Source organism: Scyliorhinus canicula, chromosome 15 (assembly GCF_902713615.1).
Source record: "Scyliorhinus canicula chromosome 15, sScyCan1.1, whole genome shotgun sequence".
NCBI classification, from domain to species: domain Eukaryota; kingdom Metazoa; phylum Chordata; class Chondrichthyes; order Carcharhiniformes; family Scyliorhinidae; genus Scyliorhinus; species Scyliorhinus canicula.
The window spans coordinates 57,209,123-57,224,969 of record NC_052160.1 but is presented as its reverse complement, the minus strand read 5'-3'; the positions used below and the strand labels follow the sequence as shown (position 1 = coordinate 57,224,969).

Here is a 15,847-nt window from a genome sequence, read left to right as displayed (position 1 = left end):
CGAGGAAGCAAATCAATTTACCTGACGAATGTACCGGCAAAGGATGTACCGAAATGTTGCTGGTGAAGTGTGTACCAGGATACTGCACTTCAGCAGCTGCTGCTTTCCGACTTTGATCTTGTAAAATTAACAATTAATATGTCTAAGTCCTCTCTCCTTCTTCATCTCACTCCCCGCTCTCTCCCCTTCCATCCTCCATCCCCTTTACAAATAGACAGAACCATTCTGTTTATGTAGAAAAATATATTCGGCGGGATTCTCCGTTCCTGAGACTAAGTGTTGACATCGGGGCAGGATTCCTGGACTTCCACGATAGCAAAATTCATCCTGGTGGAGGCAGAGGCCCCAGAGAATATCGGGTCAGGCCCGCTAATAATATGTCAAGGATGTTTATTGTACGTGCAGAGTGGAATGCATTGACGCCGCTGTCAAGGTACCGGGGAATTGTGATTTTGCGTGAAAACGGCACCCGCCATGATTTCAACATCATAAATCGATTCTCTGCCCAATTGCGTTTCCTGATGCCAGCGTCAGCCGACAGATAGTCCAACCCATTTTATTGACTGTTTTTAAGTGAGAAAATATATTTTATTGCAAGAAGTTTGTATAAGTTGAGACTGTTATTACACAAAATGTCATTGTTCAGCTGATAACTTTAACTGGTTTCAAAGTTTGGTATTTATAAAATTATTTTTGTTAATAAATGTTTTCCATTAAACTTTACAAGGTTCTAAAATGTCTTTCTGAAACATCAAAATGAAAAAGATAATTGAAGTAAACAAGGCAGAAACTTAATAACATGGTGACAAATTGGTTAGCACTGCTGCTAACACGGGACCCGTGTTCAATTGGGATCTTGGGTGACTGTGGTGTTTGCATATCCCCCCCCCCCCCTCCCCCACCCCCCGGGCCATGTTTGCATGGGTTTCCTCTGGGTGTTTCGATTTCCTCTCACAATCTAGAGATGTTTACATCAGTGGATTGGTCCTGCTAAATTGCCCCATATAATGTCCAACGGTTAGGTGGGGTTACGGGGATAGGTCTGGTGCGTGGGCCTGGATATATGCAGACTCAATGGGCTTTCTTGTGCACTGCAGTGATTCTATGATGCTATAAACACAAATAAAAAATAAATAAAATGTTATTAGGACAGTGACAGCAAAAAACCCTGGGACGCTTTTAAAATCTTATGACCGTAATCTAAATTAAAACATGCAAACACTTTTAAGCATGCCACGCGTAAAGTTATATAATAATACAGTGCAGATTTAAATAGTTTCACAGATTTGAAACAAATGACATAACCTATGTTCACTTATATCGGCCTAGGTAGGGTGCTCTTTCAGAGCGCTGGTCAGACTCAATGGGCAAAATGACCTCCTTCTGCACTGTAGGGATTCTATGATTATAAATAACAATCACCATTAATCATTAAAAATAGGCGTGGCTACATGAAAACTGTGCCGCGCTGGAGCCTGCGTAGACTGTCACGCCAGAGGCCCAAGGCTGCTCGAGCAGGAAGGTTCGGTGTGCTTTCTGAGGGCACGTCAAGTGCAGCTTTCTCTCTCAGTATCGGCAGCCCGTGGCTTACCACCGATAATCAGAAGTTACGGGCCTTGCTAATAAAATCCAAATTATTATTATTTAAATCCATTATGTTTCTTCCATATGATTTGGATTTTGTTAGTTGCGCATCTCTGAAAAGGATTTTAAAAATTCTTTCAAGGGACGTGCGCATCTCTGGGCTAGGCCAGCATTTATTACCCATCCCTAATTGCCCTTGAGATTGTGGTGTGAGCTGCCTTCTTGAACTGCAGCAGTCCATGTGGTGCAGGTACGCCCACATTTTAGGCCAGATTAATCATTCACTGTCACACTGTCAGGTAGCTGAGCATGTTGGGGACCAGTTCTTCAGCACAGGTTCATCATGCACACCCACATGTTAGTTGCTTCACATGTTTCCTGTCTGCTGGATGTGGTCGCCAGTGATATTTGCTCCCCCAAACTTTCTATTCCGGCAGTGTTCTTTCCATCATAGAACATAGAACGATACAGCGCAGTACAGGCCCTTCGGCCCTCGATGTTGCACCGACATGGAAAAAAACTAAAGGCCATCTAACCTACACTATGCCCTTATCATCCATATGCTTATCCAATAAGCTTTTAAATGCCCTCAATGTTGGCGAGTTCACTACTGTTGCAGGTAGGGCATTCCACGGCCTCACCACTCTTTGCGTAAAAAACCCACCTCTGACCTCTGTCCTATATCTATTACCCCTCAATTTAAGGCTATGTCCCCCTCGTGCTAGCCACCTCCATCCGCGGGAGAAGGCTCTCGCTGTCCACCCTATCTAACCCTCTGATCATTTTGTATGCCTCTATTAAGTCACCTCTTAACCTTCTTCTCTCTAACGAAAACAACCTCAAGTCCATCAGCCTTTCCTCGTAGGATTTTCCCTCCATACCAGGCAACATCCTGGTAAATCTCCTCTGCACCCGTTCCAAAGCTTCCACGTCCTTCCTATAATGAGGCGACCAGAACTGTACGCAATACTCCAAATGCGGCCGTACTAGAGTTTTGTACAACTGCAACATGACCTCATGGCTCCGGAACTCAATCCCTCTACCAATAAAGGCCAACACACCATAGGCCTTCTTCACAACCCTATCAACCTGGGTGGCAACTTTCAGGGATCTATGTACATGGACACCGAGATCCCTCTGCTCATCCACACTACCAAGAATTTTACCATTAGCCAAATATTCCGCATTCCTGTTATTCTTTCCAAAGTGAATCACCTCACACTTCTCCACATTAAACTCCATTTGCCACCTCTCAGCCCAGCTCTGCAGCTTATCTATGTCCCTCTGTAACCTGCAACATCCTTCCGCACTGTCTACAACTCCACCGACTTTAGTGTCGTCTGCATATTTACTCACCCATCCTTCTGCGCCCTCCTCTAGGTCATTTATAAAAATGACAAACAGCAACGGCCCCAGAACAGATCCTTGTGGTACGCCACTCGTAACTGAACTCCATTCTGAACATTTCCCATCAACTACCACTCTCTGTCTTCTTTCAACTAGCCAATTTCTGATCCACATCTCTAAATCACCCTCAATCCCCAGCCTCCGTATTTTCTGCAATAGCCGACTGTGGGGAACCTTATCAAACGCTTTACTGAAATCCATATACACATCAACTGCTCTACCCTCGTCTACCTGTTCAGTCACCTTCTCAAAGAACTCGATAAAGTTTGTGAGGCATGACCTACCCTTCACAAAACCATGTTGACTATCCCTAATCATATTATTCCTATCTAGATGATTATAAATCGTATCTTTTATAATCCTCTCCAAGACTTTACCCACCACAGACGTTAGGCTCATCGGCCTATAGTTACAGGGGTTAGCTCTACTCCCCTTCTTAAACAAAGGGACCACATTTGCTATCCTCCAGTCCTCTGGCACTATTCCTGTAGCCAATGATGACCTAAAAATCAAAGCCAAAGGCTCAGCAATCTCTTCCCTGGCTTCCCAGAGAATCCTAGGATAATCCCATCAGGCCCCGGGGACTTATCTATTTTCACCTTGTCCAGAATTTCCAACACTTCTTCCCTACGCACCTCAATGCCATCTATTCTAATAGCCTGGGTCTCAGCATTCTCCTCCACAATATTATCTTTTTCTTGAGTGAATACTGACGAAAAGTATTCATTTAGTATCTCGTTTATCTCCTCAGCCTCCACACACAACGTCCCACCACTGTCCTTGACTGGCCCTACTCTTACCCTAGTCATTCTTTTATTCCTGACATACCTATAGAAAGCTTTTTGGTTTTCCTTGATCCTACCTGCCAAAGACTTCTCATGTCCCCTCCTTGCTCGTCTCAGCTCTCTCTTTAGATCCTTCCTCGCTTCCTTGTAACTATCAAGCGCCCCAACTGAAACTTCACGCCTCATCTTCACATAGGCCTCCTTCTTCCTCTTAACAAGAGATTCCACTTCTTTGGTAAACCACGGTTCCCTCGCTCGACCCCTTCCTCCCTGCCTGACTGGTACGTACTTATCAAGAACATGCAATAGCTGTTCCTTGAACAAGCTCCACATATCCAGTGTGCCCAACCCTTGCAGCCTACTTCTCCAACCTACACATCCTAAGTCATGTCTAATGGCATCATAATTGCCCTTCCCCCATAATTGGCAGTAATCTCTCCACCCTTTCCCACAAATCCTTGTTTTACATTTGTCAGGTTTATCAGATGTATAGGGAATGTGCTGTGTATTCTGCCGATCAACAACATCTGGCATTTCATATCTTAAAAGTCCATAATCCTTCAGGTGATCTTCTCAAAGGAACAAAGGGGATCTCTGCCTCAGGATCTTTGCTTATCTCCCCCTATACAGCCCAATGTCTGAGGTGATAGCCCGGTGATCAAATTCAGATCTCTTAAGAAGTTTGTAGGCAAAGCCATAAATATCTCCAAGAGAAAGCTGTCACCTTATTCGTCTCAACTACATTTTCCCTTCACTACAATGCACTGAACTACACACAAGGTGAGTTATTCCAATTCACTTGGTGTTGTGTCCTTTTTCCCTAACTCTTATCTCCTTTCCTCGATCACTTCCTCATATCATCTTATACATGCAATTCGATACCATCTTGTGGAGACACATCAGGCCGCCCAGAAAAATCACATACTTCACAAAAGGGTGACAGATCATTCCAGGTTGGTGACTTGGTTCTACTTCAAAATTTTGCCTCGGGCCCACTCTGGTTAGCCGGTCAGATTGTGTCCCAATCTGGACACGTATCGTATGTGGTAAATTTCAATGGGAGGACTATGTTGAAGCACGTCGACCATGCGAGGAGCAGGGGAACGGTAACTCCCATTCCAGAACAGATGGGTCCAACCAGTGCTGCTCGTGGTCCTGTGGCTTTCCAGAGCAGAGGAAGCCAGTTTGAAACTAAAACACGTCTTCAAGAAGCAGCTGGATATAGCACTTGGGTGAAGTGGATCAAAGGATATGGGGGGGGGGGGGGGTGCAGGATCATGCAATTGAGTTGGATGATCAGCCATGATCATAATGAATGCTGAATGGCCTCCTCCTGCTCCAAGTTTCTATGTTTCCTCTGTTCCTTTAACTTCAAACCTCCTGGAAACCTCTCTTCATTACTTTCCTTAACCAGCTGTTCTTTAGAATTCAGGACATTGCTGCTTAGCTCCTTCTCCTCTGGCTCCCAGTTAAAATCAAACTCAAAAACTTCTTCCCTAGAAATGGCCCCTGGTTGCCAAACAATATCTTATTCTTGACCCAAGAATAAGATCGTAAACTTTATCACACTACAAAAGTGGGTTGACCTGAAACTAAAACCCCCATACATGTAAACACATTTGTTTAACATGAATCTAACTGGAGTTGTACTCTTTCTTACACAAAAACACGAAAACCACTTAAACCTATACCTTCTTTTGATACTTAACAATACAAACATAGATCCTTTAAAACTACCCGTTTTCCTGACAGTCTCTTCAAGTCTGTTTTCCTGATGAGCCACAGGACCATTTCATTATGATATTCCAACAAAACCCTGCACTGTAGCCAAAATGTGATATCGAACACAACAAATATATATTTATTTGAATTTTGTTAGACAATGTTGTGTAAAAAGTTGTAAAATATATGCAAATAGTTTGAGAAATTACAGATATATTATCGAAAACATTTTGTGTATATAGACTCACCATAGTCAACTAGATTTATAATCACAATTAATTTGTTTCAAAATCGACGGTTAAAGAAGTACTATTGATCAGACAGTAATATTCAGTTAAAAGATGTGTTCCCGAATACATCCGTAGAACAATAATGAGTCCTTCAATGTTTAGACAGTTTTCACAACTGGAGGAAGATTACAGATGTTTCTTTGCATATCGCCTTGTTTACTCTGATCATATATATTCTTGTTGAATTATATTTAGTTTTCATGTATTTTCATTTGATGAGTAGTGTACAGTTTGAGATATACACATTCCTACATATTTTCATAGCTCCATGTGGACCTGGTGCTTTATTCCCTTGACTCAGTATTGACTCGTGGCACAAATTTCAGAATTATGGGTTTGGTAGGTTTCATGAATCCAGTCACATTCAGTTGCAATGGGATCTGAAACAGAAAGAGCAATAGTAATTGTTATATTCCTTGCTTTTTCCTCCAAGATAACCAGATATGTAGTGTTGACAAAGAATATAGAAGTTTGAATCAAAACAAATTTAATTTACACGACTAACTTTGATTAGGTTCGCACACTTTACTGAGTAACAGATACTAAACTAGTAATACTGAATCTGTAGTACAGTAATCAATATTCTATCTAGCTAATAAAGTACACTATGACTTGACCCCATGCTATGTCTCTACAATCAATTCTCACTCTGTTCTCCTCAGCTTCTCATCATGTTGTTTTCAGCTTCTCCCAGAATTCCTAGAGATGCGGTATTATATAAAATGAATTAGTAATGCCATCTAGTGTTTGATTTACGCATGTAAACCCTTTACTACACTGGCACTATACATATCATTACAGTAATACAGGGCCAACAGGAAGGTTTTATTACAGCAATAGATGGTTCTGTTCTGTCCTGTTATTACTTGCCCTCAGTATTCACTCAACAAATAAAACAATTAAATTCTCACTGGTGTCTCCTCGCATGGTACCAGGGTCAAGTGTTGCAAGAATGAAGCCAGTGCCATCTTCATCACAAGTTGGGCAAATCTCATCCCGATGCAGTTCCGAGGGCCCATGCCAAATGGCAGAAAGATGCAAGGATCCCGATTCTCACTATTCTCTTTATCAAACCTAGGGATATCGACAAAGACAAAACAGTTACATTTGCTTAGCTTTCAGAGTGGCTGGAGAATGCAACGGTTTAAAACTATCTGATTTAATCCCAGCAATTCCTTAACTTACTGATTGAGTCGGCGTTACACAGACACTGGATGCCAGTCTCGATATGTGAGTCTAGACTGAGTGTGGCCAGACTAATCAAATGTGGAGAATGGCGGAACAGTCGATGGTGATCCTGCCCTCACCTGACATCCAGCTGTGTACAAATCTATTCCAGATGGTAATTGGGGTGCTTTGCACGTCAGTAACCTGCAAATTTAAAATGAATCTAGATAGTGCCCGGACAGTCTGAAAATGCCAATTATTTGATTGATGGGCGCAAGGTCCAAATTGAGCACTTCATCATTGAAAAGAGCATAGAACTTCAGGAAATATTGTTCTCATTAAATAAAAATATATCTGTCCATCTAGTTCACAGCATTAATTTTCATTATTCAGTTGAATGAAACATCAAGATGAGTATATGGAACGTTCGGAAAGAGAATCTAGAAGGTGGCCAGTAGGAATTTAAATCTCCGTTTTGGTCATCAGTGATTTATTTCACAAGATCACAATATAGTTCATCCCGAAATACATTGCAATCTTGGCACAACCCAATTCATCTACCTCGGTAACATCCCAAAATACCTCCCATTTCAGATCCCAAATTTAAGTGTTAATTTTACTTGATTAGTAACCCAGAAACACCCACTAATGATCCAAAGATGAGTACAAAAACCTAGCGTTGTAGCTGGGGAATTTAAATTAATGAATAAACCTGGAGGGTGAATGCATAGTGGTGAAGGATGGAGGGAGATAATGAAGAGGAATGTGGTAGTGATAGGCGACAGTGCAGTTAGACAATAGATACTGGGCGGAATTCTCTCAGCCCAGGCCGGGCCAGAGAATCGCCGGGACGGGGTGCGAATCGCAGGATGCCGCCCTGACGCTAGTCCACCGATTCTCCGGCGTGGCGCCATTCGGCAGCCGCTCTACACGGCCCCCCCCCCCCCGCGATTCTCGGCCCAGGATGGGCCGAATGGCCATACAAGAAAACCCGAGTCCGCCGGCGCCGTTCTAACCTGGTCCAAGCCAGCGGGACCTCGGCCTGAATGGATCCGGGGGGCTGCCTGGTTTTGCGGGGGGGGGGGCCTCCGCTAAGGCCTGACCCACGATCGGGGCCTACCGATCAGCGGGCTGGCCTCTTGGACTGAGGGCCTCTTTTGTTCCGCACCGGCTCTTGTAGCCCTACGCCATGAAAAGGGGCCTCACGGTAGCATGGTGGTTAGCATCAATGCTTCACAGCGCCAGGGTCCCAGGTTCGATTCCCGGTTGGGTCACTGTCTGTGTGGAGTCTGCACGTCCTCCCTGTGTGTGCGTGGGTTTCCTCCGGGTGCTCCGGTTTCCTCCCACAGTCCAAAGATGTGCGGGTTAGGTGGATTGGCCATGCTAAATTTCCCTTAGTGTAAGGTTAATGGGGGGATTGTTGGGTTACGGGTATACAGGTTACGTGGGTTTAAGTAGGGTGATCATTGCTCGGCACAACATCGAGGGCCGAAGGGCCTGTTCTGTGCTGTACTGTTCTATGTTCTATGTTGCGCGAGGCCGGCGTGGAGAAGGGAGCCACAGCGCATGCAAGGCAATCGCGCCGGTCCCACTGCGCATGCTCAGACCGCCGGCGCCCATCTGATGCCGGTATTGGCAGCTGGGGCACCATGGGTCGCTCCAGTGCCGTGCTGGCCCCCTATAGAGGTCAGAATCGCTGCTCCTGAGGCCATGTTGGCGCCGTCGAGAAATGCAATGGCGTTTACGACAGCATCAACACTTAGCCTCAGGATCAGAGAATCCCGCCCACTGTTTTGTGCAGTGAAGAGCACGGGTCCAGACAGACATTTTGCTGCTCAGTGTCAAGGTTCCAGATATCTGCTCCGGGCTGGAGGGGAACTTGCAGGAAGAGCATCCAGTGTTTGAGGTCCACGTAGGAATTCAACCAGGAATGGTAGTCTTCCACCTAATCACCGCAGCCCTGGGAGATGCACTGCAACTGAAGTAGGACCACGTAGCATTGGAGCTGGCCCCAGAGGAACAGGAGGCAGCCGGTGAGGATGGAGAGCTGTCCACCCAACAGGCTGGGCGAGGAGGAGGTGGAATGGAGGGACCGCATGATGGTTCGTCCGATGAGGAGGTAGCAGGGAAGGGCGAGGATGGGTCGGAAACGAGGCACGGGAGGCTGAACAAAATGTGCGCCAAGGCCAAGAACACGGTTGGCACGATTCTCCGCTCTCACGCCGGTTCGGAGAATAGCGGGCCGCTCTGATTTTAATGGCGACGCCGGTCCGACGCCATCCCGCTATTCACCGAACCCCGCACAAACTACACGTTGGCATTCCCAGCAAAGGCCTCGACAGACCCCCCGACACGACCAGAAGCCCGACTTTTTGGCCCCCCGCTATTCTCCGGCCCAGATGGGCCGAAGTCCCGACGTCATCACACAATGTTTCACCCCGGCCAACACACCTGCTTTTCAAGTTCATCAACCAGTCGTGCTGGCTGACGAGAGCTTCGAGGAGGTGAGCGCACCACTCAGCGCACTGCTGGAGTCTGGCCACAACGGGGAAGGCATCCCCGAGAATGGGAGGGGGGTCCAGAACGCGGGGGGTGTGGGTGATGGAGGGGCGAGTGTGGGAGACGGAGGAGGGGGAGTGTGGGAGACTGAGGGGGGAGTGTGGGAGACGGAGGGGGGGAGTGTGGGAGACTGAGGGGGGAAGTGGGAGACTGACGGGGGAGTGTGGGAGACAGGGGGGAAGTGGGAGATGGAGGGGGGAAGCGGGAGATGGAGGGGGGGAGTGTGGGAGATGGAGGGGGGAAGTGGGAGACGGAGTGGGGGAGTGTGGGAGACTGAGGGGGGTGTGGGAGACAGAGGGGGGGAGTGTGGGAGAGTGAGGGGGGGAGTGTGGGAGACGGAGGGGGAGACCCAGGGAAGAAGCTAGCACTTTTCCAGGAGACACATCCGGAGTGAGACTCATCCAGAGTGGGGGATTGAAACTTGGTAATTTGGTGCAGTGAGGTAATTCGGTGCAGAGTGTGAGGACGTGCTTTTTAACCCTGGTAAGTGACTGGTAAGTAGTCTCTCTTTTTCTTTTCATTGTCTAATTTATTTATTTTTATTTTGAAATTCTAGTTGTTTTAAGTTTACCATGGGTTTAAGACATGGCAGGAGATCCCAGACCCGTGTCATGCTCCTCGTGTGCGATGTGGGAGCTCAGGGACACATCCACTGTCCCTGGCTCCTTCACGTGCAAGAAGTGTGTTCAGTTGCAGCTCTTGTTAGACCGCTTGACGGCTCTGGAGCTGCGGATGGACTCACTTTGGAGCATCCGCGATGCTGAGGAGGTCGTGGATAGCACGTTTAGCGAGTTGGTCACATCGCAGGTGAAGGTTACTGAGGGAGATAGAAAATGGGTGACCAAAAGAAAGAGCAAGAGTAGGAAGGCAGTGCAGGTGTCCCCTGCGGTCATCTCCCTGCAAAACAGATATACCGCTTTGAATACTGTTGAGGGAAATGGCTCACCAGGGGAAGGCAGCAGCAGCCAGGTTCATGGCACCGTGGCTGGCTCTGCTGCACAGCAGGGCAGGAAGAAAAATGGCAGGGCTATAGTGATAGGGGACTCGGTCGTAAGGGGAATAGACAGGCGGTTCTGTGGACGCAATCGAGACTCCAGGATGGTATGTTGCCTCCCTGGTGCAAGGGTCAAGGATGTCTCGGAGCGGCTGCAGGACATTCTGGGGGGGGAGGGTGAACAGCCAGCTGTCGTGGTGCACATAGGCACCAACGATATAGGTAAAAAACGGGATGAGGTCCTACAAGCGGAATTCAAGGAGTTAGGAGTTAAACTAAAAAGTAGGACCTCAAAGGTAGTAATCTCAGGATTGCTACCAGTGCCACGAGCTAGTCAGAGTAGGAATGTCAGGATAGATAAGATGAATGCGTGGCTCGAGAGATGGTGCAAGAGGGAAGGATTCAAATTCCTGGGGCATTGGGACCGGTTCTGGGGGAGGTGGGACCAGTACAAACCGGACGGTCTGCACCTGGGCAGGACTGGAACCGATGTCCTAGGGGGGGGGGGGGTGTTTTCTAGAGCTGTTGGGGAGGGTTTAAACTAATGTGGCAGGGGGATGGGAACCGATGCAGGAAGTTGGAAGGTAGTAAAACAGGGACAGAAGCAAAAGGAAGTAAGGGGAAAAGTGCAAGGCAGAGAAGACATAGTCAAAAATCTAAAAGGGCGACAGTACAAGGTACAGTGACTGAGGGGAGCTCAGTGAATAGGCCCAGTAATAACAAAAGGAATAAAACTGGAGATGTTAAGATTCAAAACAGAGGTAAAAAAAACCAACATAAGTGTACTTAACCTGAATGCTCGTAGTATTCGGAATAAAGTAAATGAGTTGATGGCACAAATCATCGTAAATGACTATGATTTAGTGGCCATTACTGAAACATGGTTAAAGGATGGTCACGACTGGGAGTTAAATATCCGAGGGTATCAAACTATTCGGAAGGACAGAGTGGATGGTAAGGGAGGTGGTGTTGCTCTGTTATTTAAGGATGACATCCGGGCAATAGTAAGGGATGACATCGGTGCTATGGAGGATAAGGTTGAATCCATTTGGGTGGAAATCAGGAATAGTAAGGCGAAAAAGTCACTGATAGGAGTAGTCTATCGGCCACCAAATAGTAACGATATGGTGGGGCAGGCAATAAACAAAGAAATAACTGATGCATGTAGAAATGGTACAGCAGTTATCATGGGGGATTTTAATCTAGATGTCGATTGGTTTAACCAGGTCGGTCAAGGCAACCTTGAGGAGGAGTTTATAGAATGTATCCGCGATAGTTTCCTAGAACAGTATGTAATGGAACCTACGAGGGAACAGGCGGTCCTAGATCTTGTCCTGTGTAATGAGACAGGATTGATTCATGATCTCATAGTTAGGGATCCTCTCGGAAGGAGCGATCACAATATGGTGGAATTTAAAATACAGATGGAGGGTGAGAAAGTAAAATCAAATACTAGTGTTTTGTGTTTAAACAAAGGAGATTACAAGGGGATGAGAGAAGAACTAGCTAAGGTAGACTGGGAGCTAAGACTTTATGGTGGAACAGTTGAGGAACAGTGGAGAACCTTCCAAGCGATTTTTCACAGTGCTCAGCAAAGGTTTATACCAACAAAAAGGAAGGACGGAAGAAAGAGGGAAAATCGACCGTGGATATCTAAGGAAATAAGGGAGAGTATCAAATTGAAGGAAAAAGCATATAAAGTGGCAAAGATTGCTGGGAGATTAGAGGACTGGGAAATCTTTAGGGGGCAACAGAAAGCTACTAAAAAAGCTATAAAGAAGAGAAAGATAGAGTATGAGAGTAAACTTGCTCAGAATATAAAAACAGACAGTAAAAGTTTTTACAAATATATAAGACAAAAAAGAGTGGTTAAGGTAAATATTGGTCCTTTAGAGGATGAGAAGGGAGTTTTAATAATGGGAAATGAGGAAATGGCTGAGGAACTGAACAGGTTTTTTGGGTCGGTCTTCACAGTGGAAGACACAAATAACATGCCAGCGACTGATAGAAATGAGGCAATGACAGGTGAGGACCTTGAGAGGATTGTTATCACTAAGGAGGGAGTGATGGGCAAGCTAATGGGGCTAAAGGTAGACAAGTCTCCTGGCCCTGATGGAATGCATCCCAGAGTGCTAAAAGAGATGGCTAGGGAAATTGCAGATGCACTAGTGATAATTTACCGAAATTCACTAGACTCTGGGGTGGTCCCGGTGGATTGGAAATTAGCAAACGTGACGCCACTGTTTAAAAAAGGAGGTAGGCAGAAAGCAGGAAATTATAGGCCAGTGAGCTTAACTTCGGTAGTAGGGAAGATGCTGGAATCTATCATCAAGGAAGAAATTGCGAGTCTTCTGGATAGAAATTGTCCCATTGGGCAGACGCAGCATGGGTTCGTAAAAGGCAGGTCATGCCTAACTAATTTAGTGGAATTTTTTGAGGACATTACCAGTGCAGTAGATAACGGGGAGCCGATGGATGTGGTATATCTGGATTTCCAGAAAGCCTTTGACAAGGTGCCACACAAAAGGTTGCTGCATAAGATAAAGATGCATGGCATTAAGGGTAAAGTAGGAGCATGGATAGAGGATTGGTTAATTAATAGAAAGCAAAGAGTTGGGATAAATGGGTGTTTCTCTGGTTGGCAATCAGTAGCTAGTGGTGTCCCTCAGGGATCCGTGTTGGGCCCACAATTGTTCACAATTTACATAGATGATTTGGAGTTGGGGACCAAGGGCAATGTGTCCAAGTTTGCAGATGACACTAAGATGAGTGGTAAAGCGAAAAGTGCAGAGGATACTGGAAGTCTGCAGAGGGATTTGGATAGGTTAAGTGAATGGGCTCGGGTCTGGCAGATGGAATACAATGTTGACAAATGTGAGGTTATCCATTTTGGTAGGAATAACAGCAAACGGGATTATTATTTAAACGATAAAATATTAAAGCATGCCGCTGTTCAGAAAGACTTGGGTGTGCTAGTGCATGAGTCACAGAAGGTTGGTTTACAAGTGCAACAGGTGATTAAGAAGGCAAATGGAATTTTGTCCTTCATTGCTAGAGGGATGGAGTTTAAGACTAGGGAGGTTATGTTGCAATTGTATAAAGTGTTAGTGCGGCCACACCTGGAGTATTGTGTTCAGTTTTGGTCTCCTTACTTGAGAAAGGACGTACTGGCGCTGGAGGGTGTGCAGAGGAGATTCACTAGGTTAATCCCAGAGCTGAAGGGGTTGGATTATGAGGAGAGGTTGAGTAGACTGGGACTGTACTCGTTGGAATTTAGAAGGATGAGGGGGGATCTTATAGAAACATTTAAAATTATGAAGGGAATAGATAGGATAGATGCGGGCAGGTTGTTTCCACTGGCGGGTGACAGCAGAACTAGGGGACATAGCCTCAAAATAAGGGGAAGTAGATTTAGGACTGAGTTTAGGAGGAACTTCTTCACCCAAAGGGTTGTGAATCTATGGAATTCCTTGCCCAGTGAAGCAGTTGATGCTCCTTCATTACATGTTTTTAAGGTAAAGATAGATAGTTTTTTGAAGAATAAAGGGATTAAGGGTTATGGTGTTCGGGCCGGAAAGTGGAGCTGAGTCCACAAAAGATCAGCCATGATCTAATTGAATGGCGGAGCAGGCTCGAGGGGCCAGATGGCCTACTCCTGCTCCTAGTTCTTATGAGTGTGGGAGATGGAGGGGGGAGTGGGAGACTGAGGGGGGGAGTGTGGGAGACTGAGGTGTGAGTGGGGGAGACTAAGGGGGGAGTGGGAGACGGAGGGAGGGGGGGAGTGTGGGAGACTGAGGGGGGAGTGTGGGAGACTGAGGGGGGAGTGTGGGAGACTGAGGGGGGGTGTGGGAGACTAAGGGGGGAGTGGGAGACGGAGGGAGGGGGGGAGTGTGGGCGACTGAGGGGGGAGTGTGGGAGACGGAGGGGGGAGTGCGGGAGACTGACGGGGGAAGTGGGAGACGGAGGGGGGAGTGTGGGAGACGGAGGGGGGAAGTGGGAGATGGAGGGGGGGAGTGCGGGAGACTGAGGGGGGGGGAGTGTGGGAGACGGAGGGGGGGGGGTGGGAGACTGAGGGGGGAGTTGGGGAGGCGGAGGGGGTAGTGTGGGAGACTGAAGGAGGAGTGGGGGAGACAGGGGGGAGGTGGGAGATGGAGGGGGGAGTGTGGGAGACGGATGGGGGAAGTGGGAGATGGAGGGAGGGGGAGTGTGGGAGACTGAGGGGGGAGTGTGGGAGACGGAGGGGGGGGGGGGTGTGGGAGACTGAGGGGGGAGTTGGGGAGGCTGAGGGGGGAGTGTGAGAGACTGAGGGGGGGAGTGTGGGAGACAGAGGGGAGGGAGTGTGGGAGACGGAGGGGGGAGTGTGGGAGACGGATGGGGGAAGTGGGAGACGGAGGGGGGGAGTGGGGGAGACTGAGGGGGGAGTGTGGGAGACTGAGGGGGGGAGTGTGGGAGACAGAGGGGGGAGTGTGGGAGACTGAGGGGGGGAGTGTGGGAGACTGAGAGGGGAGTGGTGGAAACTGAGGGGGGAGTGTGGGAGACTGAGGGGGGAGTGTGGGAGACGGAGGGGGGCGTGTGGGAGACTGAGGGGGGAGTTGGGGAGGCGGAGGGGGTAGTGGGGGAGACGGAGGGGGGAGTGGGGGAGACTGAGGGGGGAGTGTGGGAGACGGAGGGGGGAAGTGGGAGACGGAGGGGGGGAGTGTGGGAGACTGAGGGAGGGGGGGGGAGTGTGGGAGACGGAGGGGGAAGTGTGGGAGACTGAGGGGGGGGAGTGTGGGAGACTGAGGGGGGAAGTGTGAGACGGAGGGGGGGGGGGAGTTGGAGACGGGGGGAGGAGTGTGGGAGACTGAGGGGGGAAGTGGGAGACGGAGGGGGGAGTGTGGGAGACGGAGGGGGGAAGTGGGAGACGGAGGGGGGAGTGTGGGAGACGGAGGGGGGGTGTGGGAGACGGAGGGGGGGAGTGTGGGAGACTGAGGGGGGAAGTGGGAGACGGAGGGGGGGAGTGTGGGAGACTGAGGGGGGAAGTGGGAGACGGAGGGGGGGAGTGTGGGAGACGGAGGGGGGGAGTGTGGGAGACGGAGGGGGGGGGAGTGTGGGAGACAGGGGGGAAGTGGGAGATGGAGGGGGGGAGTGTGGGAGACCGAGGGGGGAAGTGGGGACGGAGCGGGGGGGGGGGAGTGTGGGAGACCGAGGGGGGAAGTGGGAGACTGAGGGGGGGAGTGTGGGAGACGGAGGGGGGAGTGGGGGAGACTGAGGGGGGGGAGTGTGGGAGACTGAGGGGGGAAGTGGGAGACGGAGGGGGGGAAGTGGGAGATGGAGGGGGGAAGTGGGAGACGGAGGGG

At 48.4% G+C, this 15,847-nt stretch overlaps 1 protein-coding gene across 1 annotated transcript in view; it reads right to left on the bottom strand.

Moving 5' to 3' along the window:
• Positions 1-5,611: 5,611 nt before the first annotated feature.
• LOC119978649 (cytochrome P450 3A21-like) overlaps positions 5,612-15,847 on the bottom strand; it is an 85,007-nt gene continuing 74,771 nt past the window's right edge. The window contains exons 12-13 of the mRNA XM_038820437.1: positions 6,700-6,862; positions 5,612-6,168 (exon numbers count right to left, since the gene is read on the bottom strand). Of these exons, the coding sequence (XP_038676365.1) occupies positions 6,073-6,168; positions 6,700-6,862 (259 nt within the window). The 3' untranslated portion in view covers positions 5,612-6,072. The remainder of the gene's footprint in view (positions 6,169-6,699; positions 6,863-15,847) is intronic.